Source organism: Polypterus senegalus, chromosome 3 (assembly GCF_016835505.1).
Source record: "Polypterus senegalus isolate Bchr_013 chromosome 3, ASM1683550v1, whole genome shotgun sequence".
Lineage (NCBI taxonomy): Eukaryota > Metazoa > Chordata > Cladistia > Polypteriformes > Polypteridae > Polypterus > Polypterus senegalus.
In genome coordinates, this window is record NC_053156.1 from 279,737,602 (window position 1) to 279,756,399 (window position 18,798).

General features: G+C 36.7%; 1 protein-coding gene across 2 annotated transcripts in view; it reads right to left on the bottom strand.

Annotated features, from left to right (window-relative positions):
* Positions 1–18,798, bottom strand: part of srpk1b (SRSF protein kinase 1b) — an 81,789-nt gene that overhangs the window by 37,165 nt on the left and 25,826 nt on the right. The window contains exon 1 of one of the 2 annotated variants that reach the window (XM_039749286.1): positions 13,268–13,398. The exons of the other annotated variant lie outside the window; for it this stretch is intronic. Within the exon in view, the coding sequence (XP_039605220.1) occupies positions 13,268–13,338 (71 nt within the window). The 5' untranslated portion in view covers positions 13,339–13,398. Of the gene's footprint in view, positions 1–13,267; positions 13,399–18,798 lie in introns of those variants that run through there. 2 annotated transcript variants of the gene reach the window in all.

Consider the following 18,798-nt stretch of genomic DNA (forward strand, 5'->3'; position numbering starts at 1 on the left):
AACAACGAGGCTGTTACATTTACAGCTGCTTGCTCTTTTCTGATTAGGAAAACCTCTGAAGAACTTTAACTATGCAGCAACAACTCAGAGGTGTATTAAGCATAACCACAGATTAACACGGACTTCCCAAGTACTATATAAAAGTTTTTAAGAGTAAGCATGAGCTGAAAAGAAAGTTTAGGTGTAGACCTTATCTCCTCTCTCTATATAGAATGTGTTAAGGTTAATAAAATGTTAATTATATGAAATGCTTCAGTCTTTCCAACTGTCACAAGATTACTCACAAATTACTCGGGTTAGAACTTTGATCCTTGTCTTAATCCAAAGTTTACGTCCCGATATTCTCTGAAAATTCCAAAAAAAAAATGTAGGTAGTGGCACCTTAGAGGCCATGACCTATGGTTGTATGTTTATGGCAAAAGTGATTGAAAGCCAAGCGATGACAACCATAATGGACAACAATAAAGAAAACAAACAGCAGCAACCACATGGCAGAAAGCAATTAAGTGACAAAGAACAAAAAAGAAAATTGTTAGTGGCAACCTGGTGGTCATAAAAACTACAGTGATCGAGTAACCACCTTAATGGCAGAAAGTAAAACAAGAGCAGTAGCTTCTATTAAGGTTTTATACCTGCCAAAATGGGCTCTCACCTCCATGACATGGTATATATGTGTTCAGACTGCAGAATAAAGTGCAAGTACTATCTATATATATATATATCTATATATCTATATATCTATCTATATCTATCTATATCTATCTATATCTATCTATATCTATCTATATCTATATCTCTATATGTATACATACAGTGGGTACGGAACGTATTCAGACCCCCTTCAATTTTTCACTCTTTGTTATATTGCAGCCATTTGCTAAAATCTTTTAAATTAATTTTTTTCCTCATTAATGTACACATAGCACCCCATATTGACAGACAAAAAAAAGAATATTTGAAATTGTTGCAGATTAAAAAAGAAAAACTGAAATATCACATGGTCCTAAGTATTCAGACCCTTTGCTCAGTATGTCTCCACACATGCCGCTTAGAATTAAGCCCAAAAAGTTCTATCTTGGAGTTTTCAAGACACCTGAAGGACTCTGAGATGGTGAGAAATAAGGTTCTCTGGTCTGATGAGACTAAGATAGAACTTTTTGGCTTTAATTCTCAGCGGTATGTGTGGAGACAACAAGGCACTGCTCATCACTTACAGTCACATACAGTAAAGCATGACGGTGGCAGCATCATGCTGTGGGGGTGTTTTTCAGCTGCAGGGACAGGACGACTGGTTGCAATAGAGGGAAAGATGAATGCGGCCAAGTACAGGGATATCCTGGACAAAAACCTTCTCCAGAGTGCTAAGGACCTCAGACTGGGCCGAAGGTTTACCTTCCAACAAGACAATGACCCTAAGCACACAGCTAAAATAACGAAGGAGTGGCTTCACAACAACTCTGTGACTGTTCTTGAATGGCCCAGCCAGAGCCCTGACTTAAACCCAATTGAGCATCTCTGGAGAGACCTAAAAATGGCTGTCTGCCAACGTTTACCATCCAAACTGACAGAACTGGAAAGGATCTGCAAGGAGGAATGGCAGAGGATGCCCAAATCCAGGTGTGAAAAACTTGTTGCATCTTTCCCAAGAAGACTCATGGCTGTATTAACTCAAAAGGGTGCTTCTACTAAATACTGAGCAAAGGGTCTGAATACTTTTTTAATAAATCTGCAACAATTTCAAAAATTTTTTTTTTTTTGTCTGTCAATATGGGGTGCTGTGTGTACATTAATGAGGAAAAAAATTAATTTAAATGATTTTTGTGTTTGGTGTGTGTGTGTTTGTGTCCTGCGGTGGGTTGGCACCCTGCCCGGGATTGGTTCCTGCCTTGTGCCCTGTGTTGGCTGGGATTGGCTCCAGCAGACCCCCGTGACCCTGTGTTCGGATTCAGCGGGTTGGAAAATGGATGGATGGATTTTAGCAAATGGATGCAATATAACAAAGAGTGAAAAATTGAAGGGGATCTGAATACTTTCCGTACCCACTGTATGTGTATGTATGTGTATATATCTATTTCTATATATATATCTATATATCTATATATATATATCTATATATCTATATATATATATATCTATATATATATATCTATATCTATATATATCTATTTCTATATATATATATATATATCTATTTCTATATATATATATATATATATATATATATCTCTATATCTCTCTATATCTCTCTATATATATCTATATCTATCTATCTATCTATCTATACATACATATATACATAAAATATACACACACACACACATATATATTACCGACAAAACCCCATTTTCCATTTACTGAAAAATGGCAGGATAGCACACAAAGGGCAGAAAGTATACATTACACGCTAAAAACATATAAAAAAAGAAAACCTAAATACCCCAAAGTCTCAACAAAGTCTTGATGGATTTGATTGAAATTTGAAAAGGTTATAGGAAAAATAAAATTAGACAACATCGGTTTTATTTTTCTATACATTTTTAATTTGTCAGTGTTTATTAAAACTATGCTAATTTACATACTCATTCCTGAACTAACAGCATGCTTTATGAAAATGGAGTACAAAGCATAAGGGATTGGTGGGCCCTGAAAATAGCACTAGTAACCAATAGGATGGTGAAATGACTGAAGATGAACTGATGTCCTGGATATGAAAAGAGACTTGACCACCAAGATGTAAAATTAAAAAAACGAGTTCAGCAAAGCTCAAAGAAAGAAATGGTGTACTTTAGTGAACAGCATAAACAAATGAAAATCACCAACATTTTATAATATGATGCCCTGAAATGAGGGATCATGTTTATTATAAATAAATAAATAAATAAATAAAAAAACCCTATCATTTCTACATGGTGTGACTGAAATGTCTGCTAATCTCCTTAAATGTAAGTCTGCAATGTGCACTTTAATCACATATGAATTGTCTGATTTTTAATTTTAGACTTTGGAGCAGAGGATTAAATCAAAGAAAAAAAAAGTGCCTTTGTCCCAAACATGGACACTGCTAAATGGAATGCATTATTCAATACTTGATGATTATAAGTGCCACAGTATACTAAACACGGATTAATGTGATTAACTGTGCATCTATCTGCATGGCTTCCATCCCACAATGCAAAGATTAGGTTAAGAGGCAAGTTCTAAACTGGCCCAATGTGACTGAATGTGGGGTTATATGCTTGAAAGTATACAGTGACAAATGGCACCCTTGTCCAGGGTTTGTGCCAGCTTTTTGTTGGGTACTACAAAGTACAGGCATCTCCCTCACACCTCTGATCTAGATAAGCAGGTTTATTATGGATGTATGGACCTAAATCTAGTGTAATAAGTTGCACTAAATTTGGAACTGGACAAGAACTAACAAAAAGGTTTCTGTTTCTTTTTATTCTAGAAATCTTCATCTATAATGTCTACAAGTCTGGAAGTTAAGATCAAAATTCCAAACCCATCCCCCCAAATGTGTGTACAAACAAAAAATGGAACTGGCTATATTCACATCCTGTCAGAATATTAAAACAATTGTGACAAGAACAGACCATTTAGCCAAACATCCCTGTCTACCCTATTCACCTAGCAACTGATTCCAACATATAAATAATGGTCACCTCAATGAAAAACTACAGGTATAAGACACAAAATGGATACTGTATGTTGTCTACGCAAGACTTTCACACGAGTGTGATAACCTATGCAACACTATCAGTTTAAAGGAAAAAAACTAAAGTAAAACCAAATTTGCATCTTTATAACTCTACCTACCTTGCAGCAGGCTGAAATCCAGTTGAGGTAAATAATAAGTTTAGTAAAAGGTACAAGGCAGGAAAGGGTCCTAGGAAGAATGCCACTTCCCCTACACACATCCATTTTGATAACATTTATTGTAATGGAGACAGCAGAAAATTGTTAATTTTGATTGTGAATGTAAGAGATGGACAACAGCTTTCATATCACTCTTCTTATACCAAGCAGTTTTTTTTAGCACTTTTTGGTTACTGCAGCATGTGCTTTTGAAAAGCAACTTTTCTCCACAGGAAATTTTCTGTTGGTGTTTCACAGATCTCTGCCTTTGCAGCTTAACCTACAATTGTTTATTCTTTCATACTAAATATTCAGCCCTACTCTCCACCCCAGTTTGCCTTGGATTTGACAGAATATGAAATAGTATTCTCTTATTCATTTGGAGCAGTTTAACTGCTTTATGCCCCTAGGGTATTATCAACGATGCAATAACTCAGTACAATGAGAAACTGGTAGAAGAAATTATGGGAGGTTTTTTAACTTGTCACTTGGGAATCTTTCTGCCCTAACCACACATTTGCTGAAATTGCACATTCCCTCCCAGTACAAAAAGTAAAGAATGCCAATAAACATGCTGATTGCCAATCAAAACTTTAAAGAAAACCCTCCCTTTAAAGAATAAGAAAGGACAACAGCTCAACAGATGTTGAAAGATGAGCAGATTCAAATCACAGAGGGTCACAGGGGCTGCAAATTTTCAGTATGACCAATGAACAGATACTAAGCAAGGAATCTTCCTGTCTTATCTAAATGTGGTTTGTGGATTTGTTATTGATATGAACTGGTATTGCTGGGGACATGCTGTAGGAATATAGAATGTTTCTTGACACTGTGCACACAGTACAATATGAAAATCTGAGTACCGCTCATCTGCTTTCCAGTTTCCTTCAAGAGAATACCAAGGTATAGCTGTGGATTCAACAGCAAGCAGTCTGAAACCTCAGTCTGCAGCTCTTTCATTTGCAGATATATGATGCTCCCTGTGCCTCAGACATCTTTCACACACCGTGAAACATTTTTTTTTTTTTAATTTTAAAATTTAAAAATGTTGAAAAATTAGGGAAGTTTCTAAATATCTAGGATACTGAGAAATGAGGTTATAAGTTTATTTCTAGTAGAAGTGGCTACTACAGTGCCTTATTCACTGGCTGTTCAAATCTTCCTATATGCAGCTCTTAAAAACCTTCTTTTATCATATAAACCCATAAACAGCCAAGGTCCTGCTTACCTATCTGAACTTGTCATTACTTACAAACCAGAACACACATTAAGATCATACAATGACAGCCTACTAAATATTCCAAGGATTAATAAACTAACAACGAGAGGCTGAGCTTTCAGTTGCAGGGCCCTAAAGCCTTGGAATGCTCTGCCTGCTTATATAAGAGGTGACCCTTCAGTCTCAGTTTTAAAATCCAGGCAGATAACTTGCTACTTTAGTCCATCATACCCTAAACCCTGACTAGAGCTGCAGATTAGCTATACATAATGCCTCTCAATTAGTTATTCATTTGTATAAAAAAATGTAAGTAATACAATAATTGTGAACCACAACTAACCTTCTATTCAGTTTCTCTTCTCAATATCCTGTGGTGGCACTCTGTGCCACTGCAGGACAGAAAGATTCCATAATCAGATGAGATGTCCCAACACAGACTCTACTGCAGAATGGCCAGCTGGCTGGGGTCTCCAGGACTATGACTTTGTCTGGCTTTGTCCATTATAGTAACTTTGATGGACCAGCCAGAGTTTTGTTTTCTCCAGGGATGCTACTGACTGGAGTTTTTATTTTCATGTACTCCTCTGTCAACTGGCCATAGTCCCACTAGTAATTCATGGGCTGATATTATTGAGTTCCATTTCTTGTTTTCCTATCTGATTAATTAAAAACGTAGTACTCTGTTTTGAATTAGCCAAGTTTGTATTTGCATGTTACCTGTGAATTTGCCAAAACACACTGCGCCCTGCATTCAGCAAGACAGAAAAAGAAACTGAATTGAATTGGAAGATGATGATGCTCCTTTTTTAAACAGTTTCTACACTTACTAGAAAGTGGTGTAGATATGTTTAGAACTCATTAAAATACCGAATCCATATCCTGAACACTGGTGCAAATATTGCTTTGGCCGGTCTACTGTTCCTCATCCAACCACATGTTTCAGAGATGTGGAATGAGCTCTCCTGAAGATCTATAGCTATACTAATGTTATCAGTCAGTCAATTGCAATTTTGTTACAACCGTTAGTTTCATTGAGCCTTTAGATTTACTGTAAACCTAAGCTCTTATGCTTAAGCGTTTGTTATTTTGCTAGTTAAACTTTGTAACCGCTCAAATGTGTTTTATGTGTATTGATTTAGTATAGAAGTGTCTGCCAAATAAAGAATAACAGCTCTTCTCATTGAAGCAGCATGGTGGAAAGGTAGAACAGTCATCAGTGCTGCTACTGCCTCACAATCTGTATTTGAATTCCACTCCATGAAGTGCCTGTGAAGAATTTGTACATTCTCCATATGGGCTTTCTCATGCTACTTCAGTTGTCCTCCATTATCCCAAAGATGTACTTGTTAGGTTCATTAGTGTCCCTTTCCTGACCCTACAGGAGCAAGCATGAGTGTAGCATGAAAGCATCTAGTTATGGTTCAGTGGCTTGTCCCAAGTGGTTTCCTCCCTTGCGCCTAATGCTGGAATAGGAACCAATGAAACAGAAAAAGCAGTTTTACAGTGTAGAAATGGGTGTATATTCTTTGCTTTTTCAGTCAGTTTACTTCCAATGACCATCACTCAGTCCCATCAGTGTCTGCTCATCTTTTTACTTTATGACAGAAACACTTTCCAAAAGGGAAATACAATAGACTGACTCCGAGAACACAGACTAACAATGGACCAGAAACCAAATGAAAAGAGAATTGTAAAAAGAGCAGTTTCAGGAACCTCTGGAAAAGTGCTAATTCGCAGGGCTTGGCAAACAGACAGCCAAGAGCAGGAGTCACGCTCAGATGACTGGAGATAAGAGACTGGTGAATTCCAGTATTTTATATTTTATTTAACATAAGCAATAGCAATAAGCAAACAAACATGCTGTAGGTAAACTTATATGACAGAAAGAATGTCTCTTGGGAACAGACAACCACTTCCGGTAGAGGGTGTGACCTTATTAAACTGGCATCTTTGACTAGGACAATGCAGCTTTTGAAAATGGAATTCATTTAAAAATTGATACATTTCAGTTTAATATCACAAGAATTTAAAAATAAATTCTAATTAAACTTTAATGCATAGCAACAATATTTTATTTCAGTATAAAAACCACAATGTAAATTAGTTGCTTTTCAGATTTATTTCATACTTTCGTACCTTAAACACGTGCTCTTGGTGAAAATCTTTGAAATCCAAGCAAACTGGGGGCAACAAAGAGCAGTTTTTAATCCACAATCTAAGCACCTTTCAGACATTTTATTTTTGTAGCAAACTATAATGTCTGTAGTTAACAAATGTGCGCTTATAAATGCTTAATAATGGTCTATAGATTAAATATCTCTATGTTTCATTTACATATTTCACATTAGGATCTATTTTTTCTTCCAGGCTTAATTCAGAGTTTTCTTCCTGAATGCAGGCCATTTTTAATTATTAAACATTCACTTGTGCTATTTCACTGTCTGAACAATCTGAGCAGCTCTTGCATTATAAACTACCTCAAAGAGTCAACTGCTGCTCAATGACCTCACAGTCTGGTTTAGTCTATAGATGGCAGTGGGTGGGGTAATCTATAGAGTATTAGCCCTCATAAATAATTGTGCTAAAATATATTACACAAAAAATAGACATACGTGAAACTTTCTTTTAATTATAAACAGGAAGATATGCTGCCCTGTAGTCATATATTGGTATTATTTTAAATTAAACTTATCCTTGCCAATCCCCACAATTTATCCTTCATCGCTCATAAACACAGTAGTAACACAAACAGCAAAACTAATTAAATATGTATGAATCCATAACAATAGAGACACAATGGCCAAAAGAAACACACCAAAATTTAAGAAGAAAACAGACAAGCCTTCTGAATATAGAAGTCTACAAATAAAACTATAAAAATGCAGCCATAGCTGTAAGCTAAAATGGCAAATTATTGCACTAACTGCAACCAAGACTTTTCAGTAAGTAAGGCTGTCAGACTACAAAAGTGTCAAACTTCGATTCAATAGTACGTATTGAAATTCAAGACTGTTTTCTTCACTAAGTACAATATATAATCTAAGCAAAAAGAAAAAAAATTGAAAAGCAATTCTGCAGGTATTAAAATCTTTGCATTGATGAAAATAGAAATTTGAATCATTAAATGCAACACCATCAAGTGGTTTAATCTTTTGTGAAAGGTTAAAAGTAAAGCTCTGTAAACAATAAAAAATAAACAAGTTTAAGTGTGGTCAACAGCTGCTTCCTCCAATAGTATGAAGAAACCGCAACAAAACAGGATAGTCACAATAAAATTAAAATAACTAAAAGAATAAAAGAAAATAATCAATTTACAATCTTTGCTGTGCCGAGCAGTGCTTTTCATGATGTGTGTTTATTTTTGTTTGCTTAGCAGACATGAATTTTTTTTTGTTTGGAAACATGTTACAGGACAAAGGTACAAAATGGATTTCCACATGTGAAAAGCTCAAATCAAAATAGAAGCAAGTTACCAAACCTATCACGTAGACAGAAATTCACCAAACCACAGAGTCTTCAAACGTTTCTTATATACACTGAGGGAGTCAGAACATCGGATGTATTTGGGCAGCTCATTCCACCAGCCTTGACACATGAAGAGTCTGGACTATGCTTTGATACCACTCAGTGTTCACACCACCAGACGCTCCAAGAGGATCTGAGTGGTCAGGAAGGCACCTAGGACCTCACAAGTGTCTCCATATTCAGGTACTGACCCACTGACTACTCTGTAGACAAGTATCAAGAATATGAACTTAATACATGCCACTACAGGAAGCCAGTGTAGTGGTCTGAAGAAAGGAGTGACATGTTGGCTGGTTGAACACCAGACATGCTGCTGTATTTTGAATTTTCTGCAGTGGCTTGGTGACACATGCTGGTGCTCCTGCCAACACAGAGTTGCAGTATTCCAGACATGACATGACATGACTGGGCCAGGAGCTAGGCTATATACTTTGCCAGATACAGTCTGATCTTACGTATACAGTGAATCTGCAAGACCGAGACACATTAGCAACATGGTCCTTGAAGGACAGATTTTTATCAACCACCTCCTCAAGGTAGCGTACCAACTTAGCAGGTGTTAGCAATAATGAACCAAACTGAACAGAGATGGGGTGCTAAACAGACGGACAAGCCGGGGTAGTAAGATGGTCATTCTTTGCCAGGTTGAGCTGGAGATGGTGTTCCTTTACCCAGGTTGCAATATCAGTGAGACATGCCAACACTTTGGTCATCATCCCACAATTCAATTTTGTACTGTAATACAGCAAGTGGATGAGAATAAGGAGTACTAACACTGTTTATGCACTGAAGCCCTGAAAGGTATAGCTCCTTACATTAAATAGTAAATGTGACAAAATTAAAATAAATAAATAAATAAATTGCACAAAATAACACTTTGTGTAAAGCGTTTAAAAATAGAAAGAAGTGAGAAAGCTCAAGTGCTAAAGAGTGTTGCCTGTAAATGAATAGTCCAGAATAAAACAGTTCTGCAGGTAAAAATAAATGCAAACCTCTGTCTTAATGCATTAAATGTTTGACTACAAAAACAGTTTTAACCTGTAAAAAATAATCCTTATATTAAACTCAACAGTTCACAGGCTAAATTGGTTGTGTTAGTCCCTTTAGTTGGTACTGTGGGGTAGCAAATCTTGCATAAAGGCTTGCATGTACAGTATCTTGTAGTTTTCCGTATTCATTTGGTACAAAGGCCAAGTATTTCCAATCACCACTCTGGCTGCCAATAAAACATGCTGATGGAGGTTCAGACACTGTTGAAGCTGCCACCTTATTGTCACCTGTGAGTGGGTTGAAAAGGGGCTCCAACTCTGGCAGTCGAGTCTTCTGTACATTCAGTAGTCCTGGCTAGAGTGAACTGAAGTGCAATTGTAATGCAGGCTGTAGAATCAAAACCATGAAACGCGAGTGTTAAATCAATATTAAAAATGTTACAATTGATATTTATCGACATTTCAATACTAGCAGCAAGCAAACGGAATTTAAGGGACACTCATAAGATGTTATTCATTTAATAAAAATCTGTAGCAAAAACAGGGTGTACATATGAATCCTGAAATCTTGTTAAGTTTGTCTGGTTTGGGAAGGAACTCGACAACAACTAATTCAGTGGCAGGTATCAAGCAGCTGGGCAGCCCTACAAAGCAGAAAATGCACATTTCTGACAAATCAGCCATTGGACCAAAATATCCAATCAGAAAGTTTATCAGATTTCACCAACACAAAAAAATACAGTAAGGGAGCAAGAAATCATGTGGCTTAAAAGCCAAACAGCCTAGTGGTACAACCCACTCTGGTTAACTGTGGGCCAGAAAAAAAATTATCAGGTCCCACCGGTACTTGTAACATTTCTTTTTCAAATAGACAATTTCTTTGGTCTTCATTTTATATTAATGTTTAAGAGGTATACTGTACTTTAAAATTAGCAGAAATAATTTAGGATAAAGAGATTATATATCAATTAGGTTTAACACTACTTCTATAACCAAGAAGATGCAGCAACATATCCACTTTCTTTGGCAACTGAGGAAGGCAAGCTTACCTCCCCCCCCAAAACAACTGAAATAATTCTGACCACATGCATCACAGTTTGGTTATCTGTGACCACAAGTTCCTGCAATGGATACTGCAGACAGAAGTTAAGATAATTGTAACCACTCTACCCTTCATTAAAGACCTCTTTATCAAGTGTTGCATCTACAAAGCCTACAGCATTGGTGAGGAGTGCTCCCATCCTTCCTGCAGTCTCTTTGTCCCATTTTCATCTCCCAGAAGATACCATGGCATCCAAACCAGTTCTGCCAGGTCCTGTAACAGCATCTACCCACTATGGAACCCCTGCCCTCAGATCTGTTCCCAGAAGATTATTTATATGCAGTACATTTGTTACCACCATTTTAATTTGCATTTTTATTATGCTCTATTTTAATTTGTTATTATTATTTATCTATTAAAGTATAGTATTACTTTACTTGTCTTGCACTTGTCTGGTTTAATGTATATGCTGTACTGTGATGCTGGGGAATGTTATTTTGTACCTCTGTGTGCTGCAATATGGTGTATGGATTGTATGACAATAAAGCCATTTGATTTATGCTCTACTATAGCAGATAATCAGTATTTCAACTTTATATACAACAGGCTCTCTGCATGTACAGGATGGTTTTACAAATATTTATGTAAAGAGATATGCTTTCACTAAAAATCAAGCTTGCCCTGTTAATTTTGTAAAAAAAAAAAAAAAATCAACTCTTTATTAATCATGTACAACCTAATCATATATATTTTAATATGAATTTAACTAAGGCAACTAAAACTAACATTATTATTATTTATTATTATTATTATTATATTATTCATCATCATCATCTTCAAATGCTTTCTTTTTGCGTTAATTTTTCAAAATATGTTTATAGACTCAAAAGATGACAAAGCAGTGTACCAGAGAGCATAAATAGTAAACAGGAAGAGGCTGTACGAAAGGGAGTTTAGGTAAAACTCTAGGGATTCAATCTGGTAATCATGTAGCAAAGTGCAGTTCATACTTCCATTAACAGAACCATTTGGTTATGATTTTTACTGTTTAACTTGTACTTGTTATTTTTACCACTGCAGTCAACACCTAATCATTATCAATATAACCATGTGCATGTGTGTAAGTGGCTTGCTAGATTGCTGCTCCCAGAGGGAGCATCAAAATTTGTTACATTATAAATGACATAGATGATAAAATATTCACAACGACAATGCATCTGTAAAAAGCTAGCTGTACAGCATGTCTCTATCTAGATTTAGCAAAAGTAAGCCACTAATTTAATAATAATGAACATTTCTAACAGACAAAGCTTCAAAAGTGACCTATTTGTACAAGTTAATAGCATGATTAAGCAAACATGTCAAGGAATGTAACGGTCTACAGCATCTATCCAGTTTATATACATTTCTCAGACACTTCACAGAAGGAGTCTACAGCAATAGTTTATTAAAATAGTCTAAATATCTGTTAGATCTGGAAGAATACTTTAACATCAAGAATGAAAAATAGAAAGAATAACACACACACACACTTATCACAGATCATTGGAATGCAGCTGTTTAAGCTTCCTCAGAGCTTTACATATGTGGGTCCAAATCTTAGCAGGGATTTGGGTGGATATTTTTGTAGATGGTCAATTTTCCTCCCACATCTTTATACTTGTACGTTTAACTGGTAAATCTAAACTGATCTTATGACGTGTGAATGTGTCCTGCCACAAACTGGCACTTGTTCCACAACCGATTCCTGCTTTGTGACCAGTGTTGATTACACAAGCTCTGAACAGGACTGTGACCTTAATTATATATACACATTTTGTTATTAAAGTGACATACATCATTTGAGACACACAATTGGTTACATTTCTTTTGCATTTCCAGCTGGAGCACGGGCAGGTGAAGCGACTAGCTCATGGTTACAGAGACAGTAGCAAGATTTGAACCTGCACCCTCAGAGTGTGAAGTCCAAGACCTTCACCACTTGGCTACACTGCCTGCCTAATGGAGTAGGAAAACCCACAAGTGAAAATGTTACAAGAACACAAGGTGGAATGTTAAAAACATTTACAACATTAATCAAGCCACATGGAGGTGCGGTTTTAAATTCACACAGAAAATAATGGAACAATTGGGCCCTTTAGCAACGCCCTTAACCTGAAAATTGCTCCAGGAGCATTGAACAGTGGCTGACCCTGTGCTCTGACCTCGAAACGTCATGCAAAAAGACAATTTCTCCTCAGGGATTAACAGAGTATATTAGGAAGTAGTGCAATTAACTTAAAGCAGTCTTAATAAAAAATGCAGCAGCTAGGGTGTATCTTAAAGAAGTCTCTCTGGACTTCTTTATCATACAAACTGTATGATTCAGTATAAGAGTGAGCATAACACATTGGGTTATCTAGCAAAATTCAAAATATTTAGACATTCAATTATCTAGTCCTCTTAACCAGTTTAATTCAATTTAAGGTTTTCATGGCAGACAATATTTCCATATTTAGAAAATAAGCACATTTCAAAAGGCACATTCTGAAATTTGCAAAACCTCCCTTTTAAGTTTCCAGAAACTGAATTCTAATCTACTATCATGGCCAATTAAGCCAAGTCCCAGTCGAAAAGCCACACTTGGCAGATACTCACTTGCATTTGAGGCCACTGGCAAGCTTCACCACTGCAGAGTTTAAAGATTTAATCCAATCCAGTAACCACATTTTGATCAGCAGGCAATAAATGTAAGAGATCTACAAAAGAACAACCATAGAAACACGTGGCAAGTTCTGGCCAAGGTTCATTCAGTTCTCTGCAGGTCCTAAATGTAAGCTGAAACACAACAAGCGTGGTCTTTAGGCTTCTGGCAAGCTGCAAAAGCCAAAAGCCCTTTAACTGAGTATAAAATGGAGAATAGATATGCTGGCAGAATCCACGGGGTCCTTTTGCACCTGACAACACTCAATGCTCTCAATCAGATGCTGTCAAGTCTGCCTTCTGGGACTCCGCGCAACACACCTCCCCTCCATCAGAGTACTACTGCAATAGCAGCATTATATAACGGCCTTTCTCCACCCAACCAGAGTGATGTGATTCAGCCAAGCAGAGACAAAAGGGAAAGGAAATTAAAAATATATATAATTTCAGTTGTGAGAGGAAAGTAAATGTCAGGAATAACCAAAGGAAAAAAAAAAAAAATCAACAAAAAACATTTGAAAGAAAAAAAAAAAAAAAAGATAAGTGAGCACTTGCCATCAATCATAGTAAGCTTAGTTATATAGCCTTTGTCCACTGTGTAGCTGTACTGATGACATAGTGCCTTACTCACACAAAACAGTTTTTTTTTATTGGAACACTGAGGCATAAAGTAAAAAGCCAAAACATAAAATGTCACCTCAGTGTTGCATAACATCTAATACCTGTCTTATTAAAGCAATCAGATTAAAGAGACTTGATATTAAGTCAGTTTCAGTCAGTGACACATAAGGAATCCCACAGCTAGTCATTCATCAGCCATTTGGAGTGTACAGTACTTTTTTAAAATTTGTGTTGTCTGTAGATCTTATTTATAGGTGGCACAGTAGATAGTACAAGTGCTGTACAGAATTCATTCCCTGTTTGTAGGAAGTCTACTTGCTTTTCCCATGTCTTTGTAAATATATACCTTCCTATCCTAAACACATGCAATGCTAGATTATTTTCCTTCTTCCTCTTCTTATTTTCCCCCTTCTACTGTATGTGGGGTTGAGGTTTTCTAGGTTTTAACAAGGATTTGCCTTTACTGACACACCCCAATGTATACAAGAGTGTGCCCTCCCCTCAAACTAAAACCCCATTCATAATTGCAAACTGCCTTGCACCCAATGTTAGAATAGACTACTGCACCCATTGCTGAGAAGTACAAATTGCTTAAATGGCATTTCGTTAGATAAATCAGCAAGAGTTACCATTTTAATATTTTGCTGCAAAAATGGAGGAATGATATGACATTGCCAGCGTTTTGAGAAAATGACAAATACCCGTCAGAAAGTATAATTGCAGCGAGTTTCAAAAAGACACAACATGAAACCAATTCATCAATAGTATTTAGAAAAATCAAGACGACAACACTAATTAAAATTATTGCCAATTGAAAGTGAACAGTAATTATGCCCAATGTCTTTGAAAGACAGTACAACATTTGATCCGTCATCCGTTTCACTTTGTAAACCGAGATATGAATAGAGACCAGCCACCCACTAATGAATCCATCATCCGTTCACGTATCTATTTTATTAACCTGCTTATCCAGGTCAGGGTCACAGGGAACCTGGAGTCTCTCCAAGCAATCACACTAATGTCAATTAATCTAATTTAGGGTTGCAGGGACATGGAGCCTACCTTAGCAGCAGTTGGAGAGATAAGGAGCTATACGTCTGCGACAAGGTATGTGACACATACTTCACCAAATATAAAAAAAATAAATAACCAACAAAAAGACCTGCTCTTAATACTTAGTTAAACTTGATGTCTGTAATGTTTAATTTGTAATTCACCTTCTCAAAGTCCTTCTAACCTGATCTGCTACATCATCCTGTGCATCCTCTTGGGATTTTATTTGTACATGAAATATATGATACGCTGCAGAAGTTTATAAGAACATATTTGTTATGAAAGGTGGTAGAATTATGAAACTGAAAATGCACAAAGTGCTACTTTTATCCATCTTTACTTTAGATACCTTATTCTATGCATCTTCAACTCTGTGTAAAGGAATGTTGCCCATTTGTGCAAAATTTACCCTTGAACATATTCCATCAATGATCCACATATTTTTTCTGGATCACAGCTGCCACTTTCATTAACACTATTTTTTTAAATCTTTATTTTCTAAGCCTAACCAGATTAAAATTATTCACTTTTTTCACAAAGATCACAACCTAGCAAGTCCAAAAATAAATCTGCCATGCTTCCTTTGAACTTTTTCTGCCACTATAATAGCCTTTTTATAAAATGAAGGTCAAAAATTAACACAGGGGATCCCAAACATTTTCACCCCATTCACCCTTTGGCAATATTTTAAAATTTACTCCCACCCTGTTTTGCTTAGCAATTTGAGTTCATATTTGTCAGACTCCCCACCACACAAAGCTAGGGAAAGGCAATTACTTGGTTTGGAAACCAACCAAGCAAAAAAAAAAAAACTTAAGCTGCTGCTGGGAAAGGCATTTGAGGAGGCCAGCAAGGGGTGCTTACCCTATGGTCTGAACATGGACCCCAATACCCCAGTGCAGCAATGAGGACACTGTGCTGTAAAAATGGTGCTGTACTTCAAATGAGACAAGACTGAGGTCATGTCACTCTGTGGTCATAAAGGATCCTGGGCACCCTTCATAAAGAGTGTTCTGGCTAAATTGCCCTCACCCTAATTATTCTGGCCCCCTCTCACCTCTTTTGACAGTGCCAGTGCCAGATGGATGCTGCACATTAGTGGTGGTTGAAGTGATTCTCCTCTCACTATATAAAAGTGCTTTGAGTAGTGAGAAAAGCAATATACAAAAGTAAAGAATGATCATACTTCTACAATAATAAAACACTCAACAAATGGGAAACTTAAAGATAATGTTTTTAACATTTTTATTTTACATTCAGTTAACAATAACAATAGCACATAACAATGCTATTTCTCTTATTTAAAAAAAACAAAACAATATGCCTGAATGAAACACACTGTTGATAAGAACAGATCAATTAGTGAGACTTGCTTTTCACCTACAATTTTGGATAATCTTGTCGCCGCTGTTGATACAGCAAGTCTCACGTTTTCTTTGGAAACTCGTCAAGATCTTTGCAACTTCAGCTTTTTTAAGCAAATTTACCACTGAATAGGCAGAATATACTCCCAGTTTTGAAACCCTGAATTAATACTAAAGCTGTAACCTCATAAGAACATTATATAGTGTAACCTTTTTCTAGGATGTATAAAGAGAGAGCATCCAATACTCATTTCAACAACTTCTCTGCACACTTTCCTAAGGCAGCACTGTAGGCAAATCACAAGTCCGAAAAACTGGTTACAATACTGCCCAAGTGTGTCTTTGATTGTCTGACCAATGTCTCCACGGGTTTTTCCAAGTACTACTAGTTTCCTCCCATAACACAATATTAAGGTATCTGACCATTCTAAGCAGGGCCATTATGAGAGTGTGTGTGTGTGTGTGTCTGTATGTATGTGTGTAAGGGTGCCATTCCAAGGGTTAGCGACAGGAACAGGAACCAGGTTCTTGTGACCCTGAAACTGGATAAGCAGTTCACAGTTCCAAGCATGCAATGACCAACTAAATGTATTACATTTAAATAAATTATTGCACAAGAGTCCAAATTTGAATTAAATTCAGGTTCAGGGATTAAACCTACTTCAGGTTCAATGATATTCCATCAAATTTAATTTCATCAAAATATTAACCAACTTTGCTGTATTTTTACTCAAAATGTTCATATAAAAATTGCCAATATGGCCAAAACACAGTTTTCTGTGTCAATGGATTCATGTATTCCGGTATTCCTTAAATTCAGAAAACACAACCCCACACAATACTACCCATAAAGCTTTGGACTTCAAGCCTTCAGGCTATTGGTTCAAATCCCACTACTGGCATCATGCTGTAGCGGGGGCTACATAATAAGTATTCATTTTATGTCTGTGCCAAGTTGCATTTCGTTTCATCGTTCTATTTATTATCTGTTATGTGCATCAGTAAATGTCCCCGTAAGTGAAGAGGGGAAGGATGATGGAGAGAGAGAGACCGCAGCCCCGAGACGGAAATTGCCTGTTAAACTCACCAGATACATCCGGGACGTTCCGTATTTAAAAAAGAGGAACGAAAGGCAAAAGAGAGAAGAGATGAAAAGTAGAGGAGAGAAATCGAGAAGAGAAAGGAGACAATTTACCGGTTCATTTACCAACTTATCACTGCCGTTCATTGCCTTATTCCACTGTTTGCTTTTTCAACATCCGATTCATCATCACGACACCCAGTGCTGAGAAACCCTGGGGTTCGGATGCATACCAGCCATTGCCAGGACTTTCATGGTGAGGCTGTTTTGTTTTTGGGAAGGAGCACAAACACACTACAGCCTGTATCAATACCGCCAGACTTTATTAACTTTGGACTCATTTATCACCACATTTCAACTGCCGTGTATAACTAATCTGTGTTTCTGTTTCATGTTTCTATTTAGTGTTTAGGGGCAAGGGAGGGTTCTTTGTAAATATTTGTATATTTGTGTTTTATATAATAATTAGTCACTGGTGTCATTGGGATAGTGGTGTTTTGTGCACACATATTTACATTATTGAGTATTTGTTTGTCATTTTTCATTAACAACATATCCGTGTTTGATTTTACAATCCTGTCTGCTGCTTGCTGGTTATTACATCATATGGGGAAAATGTATAACTTTTTTAAGGAGTATGGCTTGTTACTAGATCAAGAAGCCTCGGGTTATCCAAGGAATAGTCTTGGTAGTGTAGTGGCCGGTCTGGTTAAGGGGTCGGCTGTTACAATGCGACTGTGAGCAAGTTGCTTCCTCCGCATATACACCATTTGAAATAAATGAAATGAAACCATTTTCACTGCAAATGTTGTAAGTCACCTTGCAAAAATGCATCAGTCAAATAAGTAACATGCTAACTTCACTAAATTAGTGCCTGCGCCCATATCTGAAACCTCCTGCTTTCTCTAAGAAGTGAAAATTCCCTTGTATATTGCTTTGCCACAATGCTGATCAAGTGAAAAATTCCCTTGTATATTGCTTTGCCACAATGCTGATCATATTTTTGTATTTGTTTAGCTTCTTGAGAAAATGTGCAAATTGAAGTCTCCCAATCACTTGTTTTAACAAAAGATGCCTGGTTAATTTTATGGTCCCAAACTATGCAAGCTTTTATTTCTATAGGATGATGCCCAACGGTTCAAAGAACTGTCAACATGATCACCAGTTTCTTGTACTTGAGAGACTAACAGTAAGTAGAATGTGACAAAAAGACTTAAAACTTGCATTTGGAACCATAAAGAACATAATACCGCCTTTACAAAACAATGACGACAACAAACTTAAGTCCTTTATTTGGGCAAAAGTGACAAGAACATGCCAACAACAGATCACCTGTTCATAACCTGCTCAATGCTTCCTCAGAGAAG